At 46.4% G+C, this 24,557-nt stretch overlaps 1 protein-coding gene across 5 annotated transcripts; it reads right to left on the bottom strand.

Annotated features, from left to right (window-relative positions):
- Positions 1-8,126: 8,126 nt before the first annotated feature.
- COMMD9 (COMM domain containing 9) lies at positions 8,127-22,900 on the bottom strand. Of its 5 annotated transcripts, XM_082626281.1 has the most exons (7): positions 22,798-22,842; positions 14,544-15,098; positions 14,155-14,280; positions 12,284-12,444; positions 10,895-10,929; positions 9,920-10,023; positions 8,127-8,876 (listed from the first exon to the last, which is right to left on the bottom strand). In XM_082626281.1, exons 2-7 carry the CDS (start codon positions 14,568-14,570, stop codon positions 8,736-8,738), a joined length of 594 nt encoding a protein of 197 aa, XP_082482407.1. In that variant the 5' UTR covers positions 14,571-15,098; positions 22,798-22,842; the 3' UTR covers positions 8,127-8,735. The 5 variants fall into 5 exon arrangements, with proteins under 5 accessions (XP_082482407.1, XP_082482408.1, XP_082482405.1 ...); XM_082626282.1 differs by lacking the exon at positions 14,544-15,098 and having other exon boundaries at positions 8,127-8,890; positions 22,798-22,900; XM_082626279.1 differs by lacking the exon at positions 14,544-15,098 and having other exon boundaries at positions 22,798-22,900.
- Positions 22,901-24,557: the final 1,657 nt, after the last annotated feature.

The following is a 24,557-nucleotide window of genomic DNA, read 5'->3' as shown; positions in this document are numbered from 1 at the left end:
AACACGATGGGTCTTTCATGTGTTTATTACATTCATTTAACAAATATTTATTGAGCATGTACTCTGTGCAGGCCTGTGCTGGGCTCTAGGGATACAGTGCTGAATGAGACAGACAAGCTTCTCACCCTCACAGTACTTTCTAGTGGGGAGAAAGACAATGACAAATTAAATAAGTATGCACCTAAATTCATTAAATAAATAAGACTTTATATTGGGGAGTGGGAAGGAAATAAACAGTATTCTGGGACTGAGAATAAAAGGAGGAATCCTCTTTAGAGAGAAGCCTGAGAAAGTCCCTCTAAGGAAGTGACTTTCTTGCTGAGCCCTAAAAGATGAGAAGGAGCCCGTCTTGTGAAAACCAGGGAAAAGAGTGTTCCAGGCAGGGGTGGGGGTGGGGGTGGGGGAGCAGTACGTGCAAAGGCCCTGTGGCAGGAAAGAGCTTCGAGGATCCCTGGAACTGATGGTTGGTGTGATGAAGAAAGTGACATGAGATCAGGAGGCAAACTGACAGATGTCACCATGCTTAGGAGCTACTGAGAAATGACGGTACCGTGAATGCAGAGATGAAGAGTTATGGATCAATGTGAATACGTTTCAGAGGTAGAACCAACAGGACTTGCGAGTGGGTTGAATGGAGGGAGAGGAAGGAGACAGTGATGTCCCCCACATTTTTGGTTGGAGCTGGTATTTGCTGAGATGGAGAAGCCTGGGAAAAGCGGGATCCGGTTTGGAGGGTAAAACAAGATCAGATTTACTTTCTGGAATTCATTGTGAAGGCCGGATTAGGGGAAGACAACAAGCCCAGGGCGGGGAGCCCAGTTCAAGGCTGATGACGAGGGGACCTAGAGCGGTGGCCATGGGGATGGTGGGAAAACCCACGTCCCTGCTGAACAAGCTGACAAAGGGAAGAGCGTTCTGCTTTCCCAAATGCTCTGGGTTTCTGTCTGCCAGGTGGCTGAGCAGGCCAACCAGAGGGAGGAGTTCCTTTTGGAGAACATTGAAGTGAAACTACCGTATGGAGAGGAGGGAAGGCCAGTGATGTGGAAAATGGGGTCACGAGAGAGACCAGGAAGAGGCTGCAGCAATGCGACATCTTCCGCAGCCGGCTGTGCGCCACGGAAGGGGGAGCATGGGACATGCAGTATCTGTGCAGGGACAAGGCTGTCCCGAAACAGATGGCCGGGCAGCCACACCCATGCCCCTGGCTGACTAAGGGGTTCACAGGGGAAAAGGAGGGTGAACCTTCCTGTGAGGTTCAGGACGGAACATTGAGAGAGGCCACGAGCAGAGCAGGCCCAGGCTGCACGGCTGAAACCAGCTCTCTTCTCCTTGGCCTCGCTGTCCTCCAGCACTGCCTCTTCCGGCCTTGAAGGCCAGCGAAGGCAGCAGGGAGGGGGGCTAGCCCGGCAGGCGGGGGAGAAGGAGGTATAGCCCTTTACAGGCAAAAAAGAGTGGCTGTAGGACACAGGAAGTGTCAATCAGTCGACTCTGGGCCCTGCCATGCACGCATTCATTCGTTCACTCGTTCGTTCATGGCTGCACGCATTCAACAAACACTGACTGAGCATCTCTGATGACAGGCAGTGTCCCAGGTGCTGGGCGACCAGTCTCTGTCCTTGAGGAAAGACAGAACGAGGCCTGGACGATGCTGGCCACCAAGGCCTCTCGTGTCTTTCTTCCTCCCCCCGTCCTCACTTCCCTTCCTGGTGCCCAGAGTTGTCCGAAATCATCACCCAGCGCCCACTCCCTTCAGCCCCTGGACCTCACGCTGTTCATTCTGATTGAAGTCCATTTCCTTAGTCTTGTTTCATGAGCCTGAACTGTAGGGAGGAATCAGATTGTAAAGAACACCGAATGACATTTTTCGGGATGGCGTTAGATTTCCACTTAGAAGACGCCTGCAGCAAGGAGGAGGCAAGCTGGGAGGCCAGGAGAGGAGGAAGGAGAGGCTGGAGGTGGGGAAGCATTAGGAGGCCCCTGGCCGCCGCACTGGCCACACCCACCCGCTCCCAGGAGAGGATGGAGGAGTCTTGCAGCCTGCGGAAGGCCCTGCCCCAGCAGAGGCATCTGAACGTGTTGGAAGTTTAACCATCACTGACTGGGCAGCTTCCATTTCTCAAACACCTTCATGTATAATTCATCCCCTCCAAGCTGCATTGTCAGGAAAAATTAAACTTAATCTCTCCTTTTTGGAGCTGAAGAAACTGAGACTTGCCTCCAAGCTGACCTGAATTTGAATCCAGGCTCCACCACCTGCCCCAGATTTAGCTAGAAAGTTATGCAGTACAAGGCCTTGTGGGCGTTGCCACTAACAAAACCTCATTGGGAAGAGTAGTATCTTCTAGCCCCAGGGCTGGGATTTCTGGCACCCACCGGCCTGCGGTGGAAGCTGGAAGCGATGAGAAGGCAGTGGGTGCTTCCGACCTCGGCCCTGGGAACAGTGTTGAATGGGCTCCCTGGGCGGGCCTGTCCTGCCGCCATCTCCCTCCTTCTCTCTCATTTGTTGCTCTGGGCCTGAGGGGGAGGGTTCTGTAGGGGAGGGGGCCTGGGCCTGAGGGCTTCCTGTGCAGGAAGCTTCTCCCCTTGCCGGGGTTCTAGGAGAGGCCTGCCCACTACCCCACCTTCCCCATTCTTTCCCGGTCTTTGTTTCCCATGTTAGCCCGGGTGGGGCGATAAGGAGGGCAACTGCGCCATCTGCTGGGAATATTGGGGAAGCTCCAGCTGCGCGCAGGTGAGGCGTGGGCGGAAACTTCCCTGAGGTGTGTCTTCCGGGCCTAAGAAGAATCTTGGGTCAATAAAGGGGGTGTGACAAGTGACAAGCGAGTTCTTCCATAGGAGTAACCCTGGGAACAGAACCCCATTTCAGCTGGTGGCGGGAAACTCAGTGCCAATAGGAGCTGCCTATTACCTGCGCACTTCGGTGATGGGGATACAGTGTGAACAGTGCGGGGGTGGGGGGGGATGGGGGCGTGGGGGGCGTGGGGGGCGGGGTCAGAGGCAAATACCTAGACGGTTAAGATGCAGTGCGGTAAGGGCAATGATGCGTGAAATACAGGCAGAGAAGACAGGTGGTTAAGTTGACCGGCTGGGGCCCCGTTAGGCCCTGCTCCTGAAGCCAGAGGGATGAATAGGTGCTAAGCCGGGATAAAGGAGGACATTCTGGAGAGAGGGCGCAGCAAGGCCTTGATGTCTGTGCTGCCATCCTGCTCAGGCCCAGGGCTAGTCTCTCCTTTTCTGGCCCCTCCAGCAGCTGGAGAGAGCTCAGCACCTTCCCTTGGAAACGCTAGTCCCTGACCTCTAATAGTGACAGGAGCTGAGCTCTGCCCTCCGTTCTTACCCTGCCAGTGGACTCCCTCCCACCCTCCCGCCAGGGCTCCTATCCCTTCCTCCTCCTACGCAAGCCAAACTAGCCTGGTTGGGAGACTGCTCTGCGGCCTCCCCACACCCACAGATCTGAAGTCAGCCAAGGCCAGAAAGCGTGGTGGCAACAGGGGAGAACGGTCCCAGTCGGTGAGTTTGGGCCCAGCTGCCACAGGTCCCTCTGCAGGGATTTGGATGAACTGAGCTGGGGTGAAAGGGGGCACTGCTGAGGTAGGTTTAGGAAGAGCAATTCAAATCAACAATTACGCGAGTCTGCCATTCTGATCAATGCGATATAATTCAACCGTCATTTACTAATAACAGGTCAAATCCTGTGTGAGTCTGTGGAAGAAGGTGGGACACAAATGAACATTTCCTGGGGCATCTCCTGCCTGGAGTAGGATTTTTATCAGAGTTCCTGAAATCCTAACCAGAGGCCATCTCCTGAGCTGTGGATCCAGTGTACATTTATACTGACCCCAGAGCCCTCTGCTATTCCATAGCATCTCTGAATTCATCTATGATTTAACCTGTTGGGACAGGATTGTGTTTCACCGTGTGGTATGTGTCTAAGGTCACATGGCTAATGCAACACTGAACCAATAGCCAAGAGTCCCATTCTTCAGCCTAGGGGTCTGCTTTGTAGTTTACTATAAATCTATGAGATGCATTACCTAAGTAGTTATCTTATCTCCACTTACAGATGGGGTGGAAAAGCCCATCAGAGTCTTTCCCAAGAGCCCAGGGCTAGTAAAAGCTCAGCTCCCCAGAGCTCTTGACATTTCCTCAAATGAAGAATGGTTCTCAAAAAAAAAAAAGAATGGTTCTCTCCCCTCAGAGATTAGGGTCCTCTGGTACCAACCAGGAAATGCTACTAAGAAATCTTTTTTCTTTCTTAAAGTAGTTGTAAAAAGGACAACTAAACCACAGAAGTGTGAGCACTAAAGAAAGAAAAAAGTTGTACAAAAGTCAGCATCATGCAGGTGAAAGAATGTTTAAGAATGATCAGTATTTAGAAGTCAGTGGTTACAGGTTCAAAATAGTTCTTGTAAATGTCCAACCACTGGAAAACTTTCAAAATGCCAGGTAGCCAATGGTTTCTAGATGAAAATATTTTTAAAATGTAATAAAAACCCTCTCTCACTTCTGATAGCATCTCACTTTACTGAACAAAATCACGAAAAGCCCTCTGTACCACACTGGACTCACTTCCTGGATATCTGTAAATATCAGAGCACAGAGCTTGACCAACAATCAACCATTAGACATGGTGCCTACTGTGTGTGTTTAGAGAACCGGTGTGTGTGGGAAAGACCCAAATGTCTGGTCCTCAGGTCACTGCCTTTGGACCTGAAAATCACCAGAAGCAGGAGGTAGGAAGGCAGGACTGATGAGGGAGCTGAATGTCACTAGATTAAGGGTAAAGTTCTGCTATCTGTGAAGAACCCAAGTTTTCTTTTTCCAAGATCAAGGCAGGAATGGACAGAGCACAAGCCTTTGAGTTGAAAGACCCAGACTGGAGTTCTAAGTCAGCCCTGGCCCTGTCCTCACGAGCTGACACCTTCTCAGGAAAATGCACAGATCCTCAGGAAACGATGCTCCACCGACTTCAGGAGGGTAAGGTGAACAGGCGGTTAAGATATTTGGGGAAATGTTTCACACCTTTCTAGTGCCACACAGGTGATGAGGTTTATCGTGAGAAAAGGCGCCAAGACGGCATGTGTGTTGTTACTCACAATTCTTTTGTTTGTAAGTACAGATGAGTTTAGGCAAAAAGAAGTCTTTGGTTCAGATGTCAGGGGACAGTAGTTATAAGAGCTGACCGCAAACATCCCATTTCTCTTCCTTCATGGTACACGGAAGGACTGACGTTCTCTGCCCTCTTTAAAGCCAGGTGTGACCACGTGACTGGCCTGTCCCTTCTGGGCAGAACTTCAAGTGCAAGCCTGTGATCCGCCATATTCTCTCATCCTGCCTCGGTGACAGGGGAGGTGTGTGTTGAGATGAAGTTTCCTTGTCCTTGGTCCCTTAGTAAGTATGGTCCCAGAGCACTTGTCCCTTTGTCCCCAACCTGCACTGACTGTTGTAGCAAAAATAAACTTTTGTTGTGTAAAAACCACTGCAATCTTGGGATTGTTACTATAGCATAACCTTGCATTGACTACATTTTCTTATTTTCTGTATTCTTGACACTTAGGCATTTGGGGCCTTGACCCTGAAGAGACTGACCTCCTAGGGCTAGCTAATTCCTAGAGATAGCAAACAGCTCCTGTGAGAACACACCTTTGATACACAAACCAACCAATCTACAGGCACAGTCCCAACTATGTCTTCTATCAAACGCACACCCAAGCCAGTATTCTCCCTGCCCTGAATCACCCCAGGACCAGGTACTGGACAGCTAGGGGCCACACCTGTAGCCCAGACCTGCCAAAATTATCCAAACTAGTCAACCCTATGCTTACTCAGCATACCCATTCTGCCTCGCCCATTCCTTCCTGCGAAAACCCCAAGAAAGGCTCTGGGCCATGCTATTCCCTGGCCCTCCGTGCCTCCTGACCGACCCCGGTCCCTCTCCATGTGGCATTGCAAGATGTTCCATGCCTCCTGCTTCTACGGATATGTGAGTAGAAACTTCTTTATGATAATCATTTTTGTGCCTGCATGTCTTCTCATTCCTGATAAAAATAAATCCCTGTCCATTTTAACTCAAACCTGACCCATCCTGATGGATACACTAGGAGGAAATTTGGGACTGGCATCTGCCACACTGGATTTTCTTACCCTCTTCCCAACCTCTGGGTTCTGCTTCGTTCCGGGCTAGCCTCTCCTACTGCAGACGGGCTTTCGTGTGAGGAAGGTGGGCCCAAGCATCCCCAGCTTCACTATCAGAGCCGAGGCAGGAGGCTGTCTTCGCTGCCGATTCCAGCAGAACAGTCATAGGGAAAGATCAGTTTGGCCCAGTTTGAGTCAGGTACAATCATGGGACAATCTCTGTGGGACACGGACGTCGGTCAGGATTGAGCCATGCACTCACCCCTGTGCCTGGGTGGGTGGACAGTGCTGGACAGCCAAGAGCAGCCACCACTGAGACCTATCATCGCCCTTCCGTGAATGGAGTTTGGACACCCAAACCTTGCCTCACCCTAAGGAAAGAAGTTTGCAGGCAGTTGCTCATTACACAAAGTACTACTGGGAAACCAGACAAGCACTGAATGAAGGAAATTCATTTGAGGTAGAAGCTAGGAGGTTTTTTCTGAGATAGGGTCAAGCCAACCCATTAACATGGTATCTACAAACCACCCATCCTTGCCAACAGTAGGAAAACCACCCACTTAAATGAGCGCGTGAGGTGAAGGGTACCAAACATTTATCAGTGTTATTTCTTGAATGCCCTCTATGTGTCATGCATCCAGATGATTCTGTTCATGTGGATCTGGCTAAAGGAATGTTCGACTGTCCAGACACCTATGCCAGGCTTCCTGCTTCTAGTCAGTTTCTTATGGAATCCCATGGGCAGCCCAGCAAATGGGCTTTTGGAGATCTCCATCTGTGGGTCACAGAGAGTGGAAGGAAAAGAGAGGGGGATGAATTCATGACAAGGCTAAACTCAACCTGAGGGTGAGACCAGGGGCCCTTGACCTGGAGATAGTAGGCAGGTCTCCAGGGTCCATGAATGCTTGTCCTTGAATGTGAAAAATCGAGTGTTCAATTCCTACAGAAGGGATCCATGGCTTCCATCAGATTCTCAATGGTTATGGCTCCAAACAGGTAAAGAACTGCCACTTTGACAGTAGGTAGCTCAGCTTCCAGGAGATGGCAGACAGAGAGAAGCTTGGGGTTTTTTTCTTGACTTCCCTAGCGTTTCACTGGGGGGATGGTGGGGAGAAGTAAGATTTCTCATCTCTACTTCAGTTACAGTATTTTCCAAATGGAGCTAAAATCACAGAATGCCAAGTCCCTTGCAGAGTCCTGTGTGGTAGAGAAATCTGGGCCCAAGTCCTGATGAGACCATTTACTAGCAGGGACTTCACCTCAATGAGCTGATTCCCTCGTTGATAAAGGGAGGATAATAACATTCACAGTCACACCAACCCCTTTACAGTAGATGAAGCAATGAATGCAGAGAGCTTTCTACTTTGCTTCCCATTAGTAACCAAAGCCAGCATTATCCAGTCCTTCCTATTTGCCATAACAGTGCAAAGTGCTTTTAGGTACATTATATCACTTAATCTTCACAAAAGCGCTGTAGAGTAGGTATGATTATTATTCCCATTTAATTAAAACAAAACAAAAAAAGCCTTGGGGTGGGCAGGAACTGAGCTCAAGAGCATCCTCTTAACCCGAAGTCCTGCCTCCTCCACCCACCCTCCCACCCCGTCCACACACACCGCCTGAGAAGCCGCCAAAACAAAGCGCTCAGAGCAGGCAGGCTCTTGCTACTGGGTGATCTGGAGAAGGAAGGGGGAACACCTTATACGGAGCCCCCGGGACTTGTCAGGCCCGTGACAGCGCTCCTCGAAGAGCGCTTTCATCACAGCTCTCACGACAAGCACCTGCTGATGTCAGCCATGCTTTCTTTTGCTCTACGTGATGGATGGATACGTGGAAGGTGGGCCGGGCCACAGGCCCGGTTTCAGGTCATCCCGTGGTGATGAGCTGAGCCAGGAACGAGGATGCTGGGGTCGTCTTTACAAACGAGAGGCAGCACTGGCCTACGGAAACGACTCAGGCGAAGGACAGAAGCTACAGAAGCGTGACCGGAATCAGGAAGTTCTTAGAACTGTTATTTATTTCCAATCACTCCTACTTCTTCACCCTGAGTGGCTGCAATACATCAAGGAAGGGGCCTCTGGCTCCAATGAGAAGGAAATGAGCTCCCATTTCAGACTTCCTACGCTGCCAGGTGGTCCCGCAGGGCTGAGGGTGCTCGGGAAGGCTCTGGACTCAGGGCAGGCAGGCACGCAGAGGGTGCCCTGCCCCGTGGGATCCACCTGGCTTCTCTGACAGAGAAGCAGAACTGCTGGCGTCACCCACCTGACTCCCTGCGTGCATTCCAGAGCTGGAAATGAGCTCCTCAGAGCGAACGGAACTTATTAAGACGAGCGCCACAATTTGGGCCTGAATTTTCCAATCAGCCAGGCGGAGGCGGCTGACCAAGCAAACGCTCCCTCCTGCTGCCACAGGGGTCATTAAGTCCCACACAGGAGCCTCGGGAGATCAGCAGCTTCTGCTCCAACTTTGGAAAGAGGAAAAAGCAGCGTGGGGGCCTGGCTGCTCCTGCCTGGTCCAACCGCGCCTTCTGGATGGCAGCCCCCATGTCCCCACTGCTGCCTGCTGCGAGGACGGCATGTGCTGGGGGCCGGTTGGCCGCGTTACTTGCTGGCCACAGCGGAGAGCTGGTCCCGGATGCGGCCCAGCCCGTCTAACATTGTGTCCAGGGTCTCCTTACTCAGCTCCACTGTGACAGCTGACATGGAGGGCTGCTCCCCACACAGACTGGGATCTTCCTGGATCTGAAAAGAGAACACTGCCCCAAAGTCAGAGCTGCCTCTCTTTGACCTGCAGGCCCTACCCCGTCCTGGCGAAGCTCGGAAGAGAGGCTCTTTGCTCAGAATCACAGAGAGTCGCAGCCCTGGAGTCACTCAGCAAATGGGGACAGGGAGGGAGCTGTCTCAGGGGCTCCGGCCAGGGGTCGGAGAAGCCAGGCTCACTCACCCTCCCGCCCCCAACTCTCTCTGGGCACTCGAGTGCGGAAACATCCTGGGTTCATGCTGGTGCTTTAGGCCGTGGGCTCTAGGGGTACGTAAGAATCCTCCGGGAAGCAGGAAAAATATTACAACCTCTAGTTATATGTATTTGTATCTTTTTTTTTTTAAAGTAAGCCTTAGTAATAGTTAAAAACTTAGTTGTTAGAGGCACCCTTGCTCTTTCATTTTCTTACAGCTGTTGAGTTTCTGGGTGTCTGGTAGTTAAGTAAATACAGCATTATGCTACCTAGTTTTAACTGAACAAACCCAGAAATGGGTATGTGGCTTAAAAAGACTCCTGAAAATAATTGTGAAGTGAAGATAACACCAATGAAGAATGTGAACAATAAGATGAAGAACTGATACTTCTCCAACTGCTAATAGGAGCCCTTGTTCAGCACAGTACAAACAGCAACAGCCTCCTAAGATTGGACAAGAATTTGGAAAAGTATACCAAAATTCTCAAGAAGGCAATTGGAAATCTGAGTGCATGCTTCTATTGTTAAAGCCAAACCTTCCTGTAAGTGTCTAAGACAACCTTTAGGTATCAGCAAATTATTTTGTAAATTTATATTTTGTGTTTGTCTTGTTTTAAAATTTCCAGTTTTGGTATATGTTTTATTATGACTGTACTATGTTAATACACATATACTTTCTAAATAAACACTGCATTGTGGGGGTGCTAAATATTTTTTATTTATGGGGTTGGAGAGCCTAAAACTTGGAATCCGGCATTTTTGCTGGCCCGCAGGGGCGCCGAGTCCCTGCTGCCCCTCCTTTCCCTCTAGTGAGCATGACAGTGGATGTACCTTCATCTGGAGCAGGCAGGTAGGGACGGCCATGCGGCTGATGCTGTCTGAGGAGGTTTTGATGTCCACCCTCCAGTCCAGGTCGACCAGGCGCGGCAGAGAGACTGTGTGGGGACAGCTCGGGTCAGTGCTCATGCCACCTGCGTTACTAAGCCTTTCCTCGATGACAGGCAGCTCCAAGGGCTGCACATGGGTAATGCATGTGATCCACACAGCAAGCCTCTGAGGGAGACAGACAGACAGGGCCCAAGATGCCACAGCAAGCCCTGGGCCTTCCTTACCACTGACCGTGGCCCCTGCACTTAGTGCGGATTCGTGGTGGTCAGCACCTCCAGGCTTCTGCCTGAACACCCAACCCTCCAGATGTCCGGATAGAATGAGGAATGACGCAGGTGGAGAACAAGAGGCTGTGGCCGGAGTTTTAGGAAGTGTGTGGCTTTGAGAATAGCGGAGAGAGCTTTTGTTTGAGAGGCACACAGACTCGGCTTGAAATGTGTGTTCTACCACCTGTCTAACCTCTGAGCCTCTGTTTGCTCACCTGTAAAATGGGGATGATCTCAGCCTAGCTCACAGGGTTGTTGGGAGGACTAAATGAGTTAATGCAGGCAGAGTCTGGGGCACTGTGACTGAATCAGAGTGAGTTTAGTGACTGTTTAACAAACATCCACTTTTATTCAATCTTTCACACTAATTTCAATGATGGTTAATTTGTTTTCCAATGGAAATATAGTTATTTTAAGTACTTCACTTTCTGCTTAGGATATCTGTTTGTTTTTTAACAACATGCCTCTATGATATTAGGTTTATAACCAGAAAAAGAATTAAAAAGTGGAATTAAAAAGAAATACATAACAAACACTATTCAGTTTGGGATTAGGTTAATTCACTTTGACTTTAGTTAAAAACTCTGGTAGATTTAGGGCTGGGGCTGGGGAGGAGGGGGAAGGAGGAAGAGGCAGGTTTCTTGGTACTCACTCTGATTTGTTTGGGCTTCAGCTCTCCAAGTAGATCTGTTTAAGAGGGAAAGATAAGAAAAATATCATGGAAAAGGGATGCGAACTGAGTCTTCTGATAATGAGCCCATGGGCCTGGGCCTCTGCTCGTTCTGTGATCTTAAAACCTACAATCACCTCCTAACAGGAAAGGACCACAGAAACGCCTCCCTCCAAGGAGCAGTTTTTTGTTTGCTTGTTTTACAAAACTGAGTGATGTTACGGCCGTAGGTGCTGTTAGTTTTCATGGCTTAGGAAAAGCAAGAAAAGGCTAAATGCACTGTAACTGTGCTATTGTTCTCAGAGACAAAACAGAAAAGGTCAACTTATCCTCTTTTTACTGAGCATCTACTACGCAAAGTATGTCATCTTACGCAAAACACATCTAAACAGACGTGTCTGATGCTACACAAATCACGCCATAGTAAGATGCCGAGCAGAGTCAGAGTAAACTGTGGTCACGCAAGAGAAAGTTTCTAAATAAACAACACAACCCTTGGGAAGTAAGCATTATCAGTTATTACTATCAGAGAGGTCTCTTCAAGCCTGCTGCTAACCAGCAGTTAATCAGTTCTGCTTAAATTGTATGTATCTAAGAGGATTTGCCCAGCTAGAAAATGTACAGAAAATTCACAAAAGAATAAAAATGACCAATAACATGAAAAAGATATTTGACATCACTAGTATCAAAGATATATAAACTGAAATGAGGTACCTTTTGCCATTTGTGAAACTGGGAATAAAAAGTAAAAAAACAAAACAAAACACCCTCAGTGCTGGCAATGGTGTGGGGAGAGCGGCACATCAATGTCCTACTGGTGGAGGAGTAGCTGGCGCGATCTTTCCGATGGCAGACTTGATAATAAAAAGCCAAAGCCTCAGGACCACCATTTACCAGTAAGGAAATAATGAAGCACAATGTGGGCAAAGGTTCCACAATAAATTGTTCACTGCAGTGAAAACTGCCAATAGCCTAAATGTCCAACCCTAAGGAATTTATTAACTAAATTACACATAATTTCTTCATGTAATGGAATATATTTACCCATTAAGAATGATATTGAAGGTAAATATTTATCGACCTGAAATATCATTAATGTTAATACTATTAAATGAAAACAAGCAAGTTATAAAACGGCATGATCCCATTGTGTTAAAAACAAAAGCAAAACCAACCCTGTATGTGTAAATGGAAAAAATAAACCAGTCTTAAAAGGTTTCCCATTAAGGAATTAACTCTCTGGGCGGTGGGATTATGGTTTCCTTCTTTTTGCTTACCTGTGCTTGCTTTTCAAGAATAAGCATATTTTTTTCCAGAACAGGAATAAAAAATACAAGCATTGCAAGAAACTCCCAAGAAATAAGCACTTACAGGTGTTCTAGGATGATTTTTGTCAGCAGGTTTTTGAGGTTTTGGTGGAAATTTTCAGGAAAGAGTGCCAGAATCGCCTCGGCGGAGGACAGGTCACGGAACACCACTAGCCTGGTGAGGCGGTGCAGAGCCTGGAGCAGCTGCAGGATAGACGGGGAGCCCTGGGTGGTGAGGGGCAGGGGGACAGGGGACAGGGCTCTATCTCCCCTGCTGGGAAGAGGGCCTGCCACAAACCGCCACCGTCATTCCAACTGAATCCCAGGAGTCCAGAGGCCCCTGGTGCAGATGCTGATGCTCACGTGCCTCAGCCCACCTCCAAGCTCACCTGTTGCTTAGAAGACATGTAGCTGTCTGACCGAGGATGCTGCCAACCTGCCAGAAAGTCTCTGCTTATGGGCAAAATCCCCTTCCTTGTGCACGGACTCTGACCTTAAGCTAACTTTCTAGCCTGTTCCCCTCTTAATGTGAGAGAAGCAGAAAGCCAGCGGTGTTACTAGACAACGCTGCACCAGTCCCCTGCCTCTGGACCGCGAGGGCTGCAGAAACACCAGGGCCCGCGGCTTGGGCTTCCCCGAGTATGGCTGCGTGGCCTGTGCCAGCACCCAAAGCCGTGCTTACTGAATTGCTGCCAGAGGTACTGGCTCCTGGGGAGTTGGGGCTTCTCATCCAGGCTGGCTGGACTGTCACGTCCTTGCCCCTAGGCTGTCACCTGGTGGGGCGAGGCAGGCAAACAAACAGCTCCAGGCCGGCTGTGCGGACCTCCCTGTGGAAGGAATGCCTGGCGCTGCCCCGCTAGGACGCTGGATTCTACCCTGTGTCCTTCCAAGTGAATCTGCTGCTCAGCGGAAGAGAGCAGGACTCTCTGGAGGTAACCTTCTCCGCTTTAGGACTTTCCCAGATGCCATGGGAGGTTGCTCAGCTCGGAAAAGCACAACCCAGAGGCGAGGGGACAGTTAAGCCTCTACTGGTGAAGGGTGGGAGTGAGTGGATAAACGCCCCACCCTCCCTGCCTTCCAGGGTGACAGTGCTGGGGCATGTATCCACGTGGTTTCTTACAGGATCCCAACTGCAGACCCCGCAGCACTGACCGCTCCCTAACATATCCTTCTCCTGGCTTGTCTCTCTTCCCGGCCTGACTTTCCTCACTCCCTCCTTTGTGCTTTCTGGAATCACCTCCCAAGTAACTACCAGCAGCCAAGTCGCTGCCTCGGCGTCTACTTTTGAGGAACCCAAACTAAGACTCCAACTCACTTTCGTAACCGTGCTGCCTCTCACTTCAACGAGCCAAGCTCCAGATTAAAAAATAACAACAACAGCGTAGGTCTGCTTGGATGAATTACTGTTTTGGAAACACAGTTGCCATGGAAAGATAAGGCTGTGAGTGCTGCATAACCATCCTTGTCCTCTTGGCCACCTGAGATCAGGGGAGGCCCAGCAGTCCATCCTCCCGAATCATACTCAGGCCTCAGAGCTTCTGCCCCACCATCCCTGAGAAGTCTGCCTAAGCTATCCAGCCAGCAATTCATCAGCATTATCAAGTTACAGGTTGGGAAAGAAAATCATAGCACGGTTGGCTTTTGTCCATGCTGTCTAGGTGACAAGTCTGAAAAGGAAATGGTCAGGAGCTCCGATTCTGGGTATACTTTTCCCATCCACGCCTCACTTATCATAAGGAAGTGAAGGTTCAGAGACAATGGCTTTTAAGGTCACTAACATTAAAAAGGAAAAAAGCATCTATTTTAAGTTTGCTATAATGTCAACAGACACTTCAGGGGAAAGATTCCCTTGGACGCGGCAACAACTGGGAAGTCAAGGAAGAGACTAAGGAGCCGAGCAGCCAGCGGCCAGAGCTCACTTCTGACCCCACTTACTTGTTCTGCCTCCTCCTGGGCCACAGACAAGCTGGAACATGTAACAGCCAAGAGCTTTCTCGAGCCAAGGGCTGAACTGGAAAAGCTCTCTTGGCACAGCTGTCTGACAACATCTTTCGAGGAGGCCTGTAAATTCACAGATGGAAAAAAACAAAACAAGCAACAAACTCAGACTCTGAAAATACATTTTTTTTTAGAACGTAATACTGTCTCCGTCATGGTGTGACACCTAAGAGGTGCACAGGACACTTCCATTTCTGGGAAGATGACACAGATGCACTTTTCCCTCTTTTTCCTGCTAAACACAACGACATTCCCTGGGCACTTTATACAATACAAATGTAAGACGACTCTGAAAGGGGAGAAGAGAAGACAGACCTGCTACGGACCTCATGACAAAGGAATGACGTGGCCATATTACGTTCTGAGCCTCTGGAACTTATTTAAATCTTCTATTTTAGCTGGCTTTCTCTGACGCTGCTCAGGAGGCAGGGCGAGCTCGGTGGGGCTGGGGGTTGTGGCTTCATCACGACCAAATGGAGACAGAAGTCCAGCTCCCCGACTTGGCTCCCGCTCACACCCAAAAGGAGGGGTTCCCTGTAGCTACTGGGCAGGGATGGAAGTTCTGGCTCCAGTAGTTTCCACCAGTACCGTGGGGTGGTGAAACTTGTTACCAGCTCGTGGGGATGGCGGTCCAGCTCCCTACTTGGCCTCCTCTGCCCCGATGGGGGTGTTCCCTCTCAGACTTCGTTGCCGTACAGTGGAGCGGGGCCACAGTGTTTTCAGTGGTGTTTGGGTGGAGTTGAGCAGTGACTGTCTAAAAGTTTTCTGTCTTCCTAAGCCGCCCCTTTCTTGGTCTTTGGCCAGAGAGAGCAAGTATTTGTCGGAGTTTGTTTGCTTTCACCCACTGTCGTTCTGGGTGGCCCTCTTCTTCAGCTCGAAGTCTGGGATATATGAACAAAGAGAAGAGCCACTGGCCGATGTGGCTGTACATGTATATAGAGGAAATATTGAAGACAATTATATTATAAATAAGGATAGGACTACAAAGGGATGACTTCACTCTAACTGGTAAAATGATGACACTGATATGTCACTGAGATTGTGATGTTATAGTAAATAAATGTAATAAGTTGAACAACCACTATAAGAGTTATAAAGAGAAATGATTTTAAAACACTACAGATAAATCAAAATGGAATTCCAAAAAAATGTTCAATTGATCAAATAACCCACAGGAAGGCAGTAAAAGTAAAGAAACAAAAAATAAATAAAAGAACAAATAGAAAACAAAAAATAAAATGGCAAACTTAAGTTCTAATATTTCAATAATTACATTGGCTGTAAGTGGTCTAAATATACCAATTAAAAGACAGAAATTGGGGCTTCCCTGGTGGCGCAGTGGTTGAGAGTCCGCCTGCCGATGCAGGGGACATGGGTTCGTGCCCCGGTCCGGGAAGATCCCACGTGCCATGGAGCGGCTGTGCCCGTGAGCCATGGCCGCTGAGCCTGTGCGTCCGGAGCCTGTGCTCCACAACAGAAGAGGCCACAACAGAGAGGCCCGTGTACCGCAAAAAAAAAAAAAAAAAAGACAGAAATTGGCTCAGTGGATTAAAAAATATGACTCAGTTAAACGCTATCTACAAGAAACTCCCTTCAAATATAATGATAGAGACAGATTAAAAGGAAAAGAATGGAAAAAGATCATGCAAACATTAATCAGGAAAGCAAGAGTGGCTACATTCATATCAGATAAAGTAGACTTCACAGCAGAGAAAATTACCAGAGACAGAGAGGGACATTACATAATAGTAAGAGGTTCTGTTGACCAGAAGACATCCTGAATGTGCATGCCCTCAGCAAGAGAGCTGCAAAATATGTGAAGCAAAAACAGACAGAACTGAAAGGAGAAATGGACAAATCTAGAAATACAGTTGGAGTCTTCATCACCCCTCTTTCCACAACGGATAGAACAACTAGACAGGATTCAACAAGGACACAGAAGAACTCCACAACACCATCAATCAATCTAATGGATATTAATGGAACTCTACCCAGTAACAACAGAATACACACTCTTTTCAAAAGCTCACTGAACACGTGCCGAGATAGATGATATTCTGAGCCAGAAAACAAACCTTAACAAACTTAAAAGAACTAAATCATACAGAGTGTGTTCTCAGTGATCACAATGGAATCACATTAGAAACCAATAAGATAACAAGAACATGTCCAAACATTTGGAAACTTAAACAACACATTTCTAAATAATCCACAGATTAAAAGGAAAGTTAAAAAAATTACACTGAATGAATGAAAATGAAAAACAACACCAAAATTTTGGGAATACAGCCAAGATGGTGCTGAGAGGGAAGTTTACAGCATTAAATGCATATATTAGAAAAGAGGGAAAGTCTCAAATAAATAATCTAAGTCCTCATCTCAAGAACCTAGAAAAACAAGAGCATAATAAACCCAAAGGAATAAGGAAGGAAACAACAAAGAGCAGACACCAAAGAAATTGAAAACATAAAAAAGGAGAAATCAATGGGACAAAGAACTAGTTCTTCGAAAATATCAATAAAATTAACAAACTTTTAGCAAGACTGACAAAATTAAAAAGAAAGGAGACACAAATTACCAATATCAGGAATGAAGCAGGGCATATCACTACAGACCCTGAAGATTTCAAAAAGAAAATAAGAGAATAACTACAAGCAACTCTATACACACAAATGTGACAGTTTAAATGAAATGGATCAATTTCTCAAAAAACACAAACTACCATAACTCTCCCAATATAAAACTGAAAACGTGAGCAGTGCTATAACTGTTAAGGAAATTGAATTTGTAATTTTAAAACCCCCAGAAAAGAAATCACCAGACCCAGATGGTTTCACCGGAGAATTTAACACACATTTAAAGAAAGAATTAACTAATTCTACACAATCTCTTCTAGAAAACAGAAAAGGAGGAAACACTTCCCAATTCATTTCACAAAACTAGGATTACCCTGATACCAAAATCAGAGACTGTATAAAACAAAACAAAAAAACTACAGACCAATGTCCCTCATAAAAATAGATGCAAAGATCCTTAACAACATACTAACTAACAGAATTCAGCAATATATAAAAAGGATTTTTCACTATAACTAGGTGGAATTTATTCCAGGGATGCTAGGCCAGCTCAGTATTTGAAAATCTATGTGATCCACCATATTACCAGGCTCAAGGAGAAAATCATTGGATATCAATCAATGCAGAAAGAGCAGCTGACAAAATTCAACTTCCATTCTTGATGAAAACTCTCATAAAATTAGGAATTGAGGGGAACTTCCATAACTTGACATAGAGCATCTACCAAAAAACCTAGAGAAAACATACTTAATGATGAAAGACTAAAGTTGGGAACAAGGCAAGGATGTGGGCTCTCACCACTGTTATTCCACATTGTGCTGAAAATTCTAGCCACTGAAATAAGGCAAGAGAAAGAAATAAAAGGTCTGCAGATCAGAAAGGAAGAAATAAAACTGTCCCTATTTGCAGGGACATGACTGTCTATGAGAAAGTCCCAAGAAATGTACAAAAAAATTATTAGAATAAGTGAGTTCAGCAGTTGCAGTTCCAAGGCACACCTACTAAAAATCAGATGTATTTCTACACACTAGCAATGAACATGTGGACACTGGAATTAAAAGTACAATATCATTTGCAATTGCCCCCCAAAAAAGAGAGAAATACTTACATATAAATCTAACAAAACATGTACAGTACTTGTATACTGAAAATTATACAATACAGATAAAAGAAATCAAGGATCTAAATCAATGGGGTGACACATTATGATAATGGATTGGATGATCCAACACATTAAGACGTCAATTTGCTCCTAAATGATGTACAGATTTAACCCAATTCCTATGAAAATCTCAGCAAGTTTTTTTTTTAGATATATCCAAGATCATTCTAAAATTTATAAAGGAAGGCGAAGAAACTAGAATAGCTAAAACAATTTTGATAAAGAATGAAGTAGGAGGAATCCATCTATCTGATTTCAAGACTTATTATATAGTTACGATAATCAAGACTGTATGGTATTCTCAGAGGGATAAACAAATAGATCAATGGAACAAACTAAAGAACCCTGAAGTAGACCCAGTAAATATGCCCAACTGATTCTTGACAAAGTTGCAAAAGCAATTCAATGGAGGAAAGAAAGCCCTTTTCAACAAATGATATTGGAACAAGGGGACATTCACAGGCCAAAAAAAAAAAAAAAAAAAAATCTCAAACTTTTCCACACACCTTATACAAAATTAATGCAAAATCAATCATGGACTTAAATGTTATATAAATGTAGGGGCTTCCCTGGTGGCACAGTGGTTAAGAATCCGCCTGCCAATGCAGGGGACACAGGTTAGAGCCCTGGTCTGGGAAGATCCCACATGCCGCAGAGCAACTAAGCCTGTGCACCACAACTACTGAGCCTGCACTCTAGAGCCTGCAAGCCAGAACTACTGAAGCCTGCGCGCCTAGAGCCCACGCTCCTTAACAAGAGAAGCCACCGCAATGAGAAGCCCACGCACCGCAACGAAGAGTAGCCCCCACTCGCCGCAACTAGAGAAAGCCCGCGCGCAGCAACGAAGACCCAACACAGCCAAAAATAAAATAAATAAATATTTTTTAAAATGTTATACAAATGTAAACTATAAAACTATAAAACTTTTAGATAAAAATAGGGAAAAATTTGGAGAGCTATGGCTTCACAAAGAGTTCTTAAACTTTACACCAAAAGCGTAATTCATTAAAAAATCACAATTCATAAAGGAAAAATTTTTGAAAAATGGTACTTCATCAAAATTAAAACATGTTTTGCTCTGCTAAAGCTCCTGTTATGGGTTGAACTGTGTCCCCGCTAAAAGTCATATATTAAAGTCATAACCCCCACTATCTGAAAATGTGATTTCATTTAGAAATAGGATTATTGCAGATATAAATAGTGAAGATGAGGTCATAGGGTGGACCCTAATCCAATATGACCAATGTCCTAATTAAAAGGGGTAATTTAGATACAAAAATGCAAACAGGGAGAACTTCATATGAAGATCAATGCAGAGATCTACAAGCCAAGATACACTAAATATGACCAGAAACCACCAGAAGTTAGGAGAGAGGCACAGAACAATCTGTCCCTAAAAGCCCTCAGAAGGAACCAACTTGGCTGACACCTTGATCTCAGACTTCTGGCCTCCAGAACTGGGACACAATAAATTTCTGTTGTGTCAGCCACTAAGTCTGTAGTACTTTGTTACAGCAGACCTAGAAAATTAATACTCCTTTGTGAAAAGGATGAAAAGACAGTTAAATACTAGGAAAGAATACGTGCAAACCACATATCTGACAAAGGACCACTATCTAGAATATATAAAGAAATGCAAAAGTAAAAAAGCAAACAATGAAATTAGAATATGAGCAAAAGACATAAAGCAGTATTCTGCTGAAGAAGATACACAGATGGTAAAAAAGCACGCGAAAAGATGTCCAACATCATTAACCATTAGGGAACTTTGAATTAAAACCACAATGAGATATAAATACACACCCATCAGAATAGCTCAAATAAAATATAGTGATGCCAATAAATGCTGGCGAGGATGGGGAGAAACTGGACCGTTCATGCACTGCTGTTGGGAATTTAAAGTAGTACAGCCACTCTGGAAAACAGTTTGGCAGTTTCATAAAAACAACAACAAAACCCTAAACATGTAACTACCAAATGATCCAGAACTGTACTCCTGGGCATTAATTTCAGAGAAATAAAGACTTATGTTCATACAGAAATCTGTATACAAATGTTTATAGCAGGTTTATTTGTAATAGCAAAAAACTGGAAACAATGTAGATGTCATACCATAAAATACTACTTAGCAATAAAAAGGAAAGAACTATTAAAACACATAACATTGGGCTCAATGAAAAAAGCCAGTCCCAAAAGGTTACATATTGTATGATTTCAATTATATAACGTTTTTTTTTTCTGAATGTTTCATTGTTTGTGTATAGAAACAACTGATTTTTTTATAGTATTTATTTTGTTTTTGGCTGCGTTGGGTCTTCGTTGCTGTGCATGGACTTTCTCTAGTTGCGGGGAGCGGGGTCTACTCTTCCTTGTGGTGCACGGGTTTCTCATTGCGGTGGCTTCTCGTTGCGGAGCATGGGCTCTAGGTGCACGGGCTTCAGTAGTTGTGGTACGTGGGCTCAGGAGTTGTGGCTCGCGGGCTCTAGAGCGCAGGCTCAGTAGTTGTGGTGCAGGAGCTGAGGTGCTCTGCAGCATGTGGAATCTTCCCAGACCAGGGATTGAACCCGTGCCCCCTGCATTGGCAGGCGGATTCTTAACCACTGCGCCACTGGGGAAGTCCCTCACTTATATAACATTCTTGAAATGCCAAAATTACAGAAATGAAGAACAAATTGGTGAATACCAGAGGTTACGAAAGGGGTGAGGGCAGAGGGGAAGGGGGTGTGGCTATATAAGGGCAACATGAAGAACACTGTAGTGATGAAAAATGTTCTGAATCTTGACTATCAATGTCAATATCCTGGTTGTGATATCATACTATAATTTTGCAAGATGTTACCACTGGGGGAAACTGAGTAATGGATAAATGGGATCTTTCTGTATTGTTTATTGCAACTGCCTGTAAACCTATATCTCAAAATTAAAAGTTTATGTAATTTTTTTAAAAGAAAGTACATAGGACAATAGGAATGCAAATGAACTACTGCTACATAATAGCAAACAAAAGAAGCCAGACGCACACACAAAAATATGCCCTATTATTCCATTTATGTGAAGTTCAAACGTGAGCAATATTAAATTGACATATTAGAAGTAAAGATAGTGGTTACTGTTGGGAGCAGAGTGAGGGAAATAACAAAGGGACAACAGAGAGACTTCTGCCGTACTGGTAACATTTCATTGTTTGACTGTGGTGGTGGTAATAAATCATTAAACGGTGCACTTATAATCTGTGCACTTTTTTTGTATGTGTGTTACACATTAATAATAATTTTTATAAGTGTATTAAAGAAAAAAAGCCCATAGCACGAAGAGGGATTGGGGTGGAGGTTGGGGGTAGAGCAGCCACAGTAAGGGTGAAAAGGCACTGGGTTGGGAGTTGAGAGCTCTAGGTTTCCAGTCCCAGCTTTACATTTATTAATTCAAAGAACAGCTATTTATTGAGCACATGCTGTATGCCAGGTGTGGAGAATACGCTTGTTACGCATACACTTGTGAATAACAGAGTAGATGCCCGTAGAGATTGGAGAATACAAGTGAACACTGGGGAGGCGGTTAAAACAAAAAGGACCATTGCGTGGACCAATGATGATGCTGTGCCATGAACTGCTGAGTGTAATTAACTCAACCCTCTTCGTCCGGATTTTTTTTTTAATTAATTAATTTATTTTTGGTTGTGTTGGGTCTTCGTTTCTGTGCGAGGGCTTTCTCTAGTTGCGGCGAGCGGGGGCCACTCTTCATCGCGGTGCGCGGGCCTCTCATTGTCACGGCCTCTCTTGTTGCGGAGCACAGGCTCCAGACGCGCAGGCTCAGTAGTTGTGGCTCACGGGCCCAGTTGCTCCGCGGCACGTGGGATCTTCCAAGACCAGAGCTCGAACCCGTGTCCCCTGCATTGTCAGGCGGATTCTCAACCACTGCAGCACCAGGGAAGCCCCGTCTGGAGTTTTTTTAAAAACAAGATCCCTCGTGGATCTCACGTTCTTGTGAGAAAGGCAGACAACAGGCAACCAGATGCATAATGTCATCTAGTGACAAGTTCTACTAAGGACGAAAAAGCCGCCGCTTCTTCTATAGGGAAAATCATAAATTAAGCAAAAAATTCCAGTCTCCTACAAAGCCATATGAAGTACGTCCCTTCCATCCTCACAATTTTTCAAATGATTGTCAGGAGAGTGTTTCGGCCCTCACACACAGGTCACAGCAAATAAAAAAAACCCAGGAGGGCTTCCCTGGTGGCGCAGTGGTTGAGAGTCCGCCTGCCGATTCAGGGGACGCGGGTTCGTGCCCCGGTCCGGGAAGATCCCACACGCCGCGGAGCGGCTGGGCCCGTGAGCCATGGCTGCTGAGCCTGTGCGTCTGGAGCCTGTGCTCTGCAACGGGAGAGGCCACAACAGTGAGAGGCCCGCGTACCGCAAAAAAACAAACAAACCAAGGGCTCAGGAGAATACAGAACGCACACTTGACTCAGGGGGCGGACGCAGAGAGAACTGGAGATCGCAGATGGGCTGCGGGATGAAATGGGGAACTGGCAACGCGGATCTAGAGATTACCACCCCAACGCACCAACCCCGAAAGCCAGCCTCCGAAGCTATTAGCAGGGAACATTTGTACAGCGCCTTCAGGTCCACTGTCTTGTTTCCCCACTATCCTGTCAAAGTGGTATTAATTTTGTTCGTACTTTCAAAAAGCTCGGAAAAGCGCAACGACCTGCTAGGAGTAACAGTGCGAGGCAGCGGCAGCGTCGTGGCTCCAAATCGGGGTCCATTTATTCCCAATTCCTGCTCTGTGCAAAGTCTCGGAAACAAAGGCCTGCCTCGCGCTGTCCCCACCCCTCTCATTTACCTTCAGCAGGCTCTGGAGAGCTGCAAAGACCTCCTCCGTCAGCGCGGCCATCTTCCCCGAGTCACGTGACCTAGGTACGCGGAGAAGCGTGGTCGGGAGACTCCGACGGCAGCGCGGGGCATGCCGGGGGCTGTAGTCCTTTAGGGTGGCGGGAGCTGCCTGGCTCTTGGCACTACGGGATGGGGAGGAGCCGAGTAGGGCGCGGAGGCTGGATAGCTCAGCTCGGGGACTCTAGGACCGTGGGGTTTGGAGGACACGGATGCTGGATGGTTTTCAGGGGAGGAAATCGGCTTGGCTTGGCTTGTCTACTTACCAGGGCAGGGGAAACTGATTTTCTCTTGACTCGTGGGTGGGCTGGCTAATTTGGGGAATGTATCTGAAGGCTTGACAAGCGCCTTTGCTGTTCTGGAGTGATCTTCGTACCTGGCCTCTTAGAATTAAGGTAGCTGTGCACATCATTGCAATTCTTGGAATTTACCCCCCACCCCGCCTGTCTTGAAGAATGTAAAATTGATTTCATGTGTACAGTTTCCTTTGTGTCTCTGGGGTAGGTAGGAGCTGGTATTATTCACCTTCTCCAGATGAGGAAAGGGTGTTGATGACTTTCTCTAGTCCAAGGGGAGATCGGTTTTGATGAGCAGGTGAGGAAGTGTTTGGGACAAAGAGTAGAAAGGGAATCCAATGAAAGATATTACCTAACTAGGCTCCTCTTACACCTATAGTGGGGATGGGAGGGGTAGTTCATGGAAATGATTTAATTCATTTATTCAACAAGATAATTATAATGAATGTAAGGATGGTTTTGAGTGGGCAGTCCAGGACTCTGATTTGCCCAGTGATCAGAGGTCCTACCTCGGAACAGACTCAAATTGTAAAGTCCTGGAACTTGGTTTTAGGGAACCTATCTCCTCTGCCTTCTAACCCCAGCCTCTGACAGGTCCCTTATGCATCTTTAGGATCTAGTTGGTTCTTTCTTTTTCCATACCCAGTTCCTTAGCAAAATTTGGCTTGAAACAGGTTCTGATAAATTCAAGCTAGAGAAAGAATGTCTAATTGTGCGAGGCCGGGAATTGGTCATTTGTTTTTCTGCCTCCTACTCTCCCCCTTCTTTTCTCTCTCCCATTTTCTGTGAGGATGTTGTCCAGCCCCAGGAAAATAAACCCAGGTTGTCTGAGGATGAACCCATATCTGGACTAGAAGATTTTAGACCCACCTTGTCCTGGAGTCCTTATCCCAGCTCTCTTTCTTGGCCTCTCCCTCTTCTCTTCTTCCAGGACCACATGGCTTAATTCTTGTTTTCTGCCATAAGTCCCTGTAAGCTCTAGGGTTACTCCTGCCTGTATTCATAGGGCCAGCCCAGTGCCTTGATTGAAGTAAATGTTTTCTTTTTTTTTAACATCTTTATTGGAGTATAATTGCTTTACAATGCTGTGTTAGTTTCTGCTTTATAACAAAGTGAATCAGTTATACACATACATATGTTGCCATATCTCTTCCCTCTTGAGTCTCCCTCCCTCCCACCCTCCCTATCCCACCCCTCTAGGTGGTCACAAAGCACCGAGCTGATCTCCTTGTGCTATGTGGCTGCTTCCCACTAGCTATCTATTTTACGTTTGGTAGTGTATATATGTCCATGCCACTCTCACTTTGTCACAGCTTACCCTTCCCCCTCCCCATATGCTCAAGTCCGTTCTCTAGTAGGTGTAAATGTTTTCTTAAATAAACAAAAACCCCTCAAAAGTGGTTAGACTAAAATTACT

Source organism: Mesoplodon mirus (assembly GCF_964341445.2).
Source record: "Mesoplodon mirus genome assembly, chromosome: 7".
NCBI lineage: Eukaryota > Metazoa > Chordata > Mammalia > Artiodactyla > Ziphiidae > Mesoplodon > Mesoplodon mirus.
The sequence above is the reverse complement of the archived record's forward strand: the minus strand, read 5'-3'. Positions and strand labels throughout refer to the sequence as shown.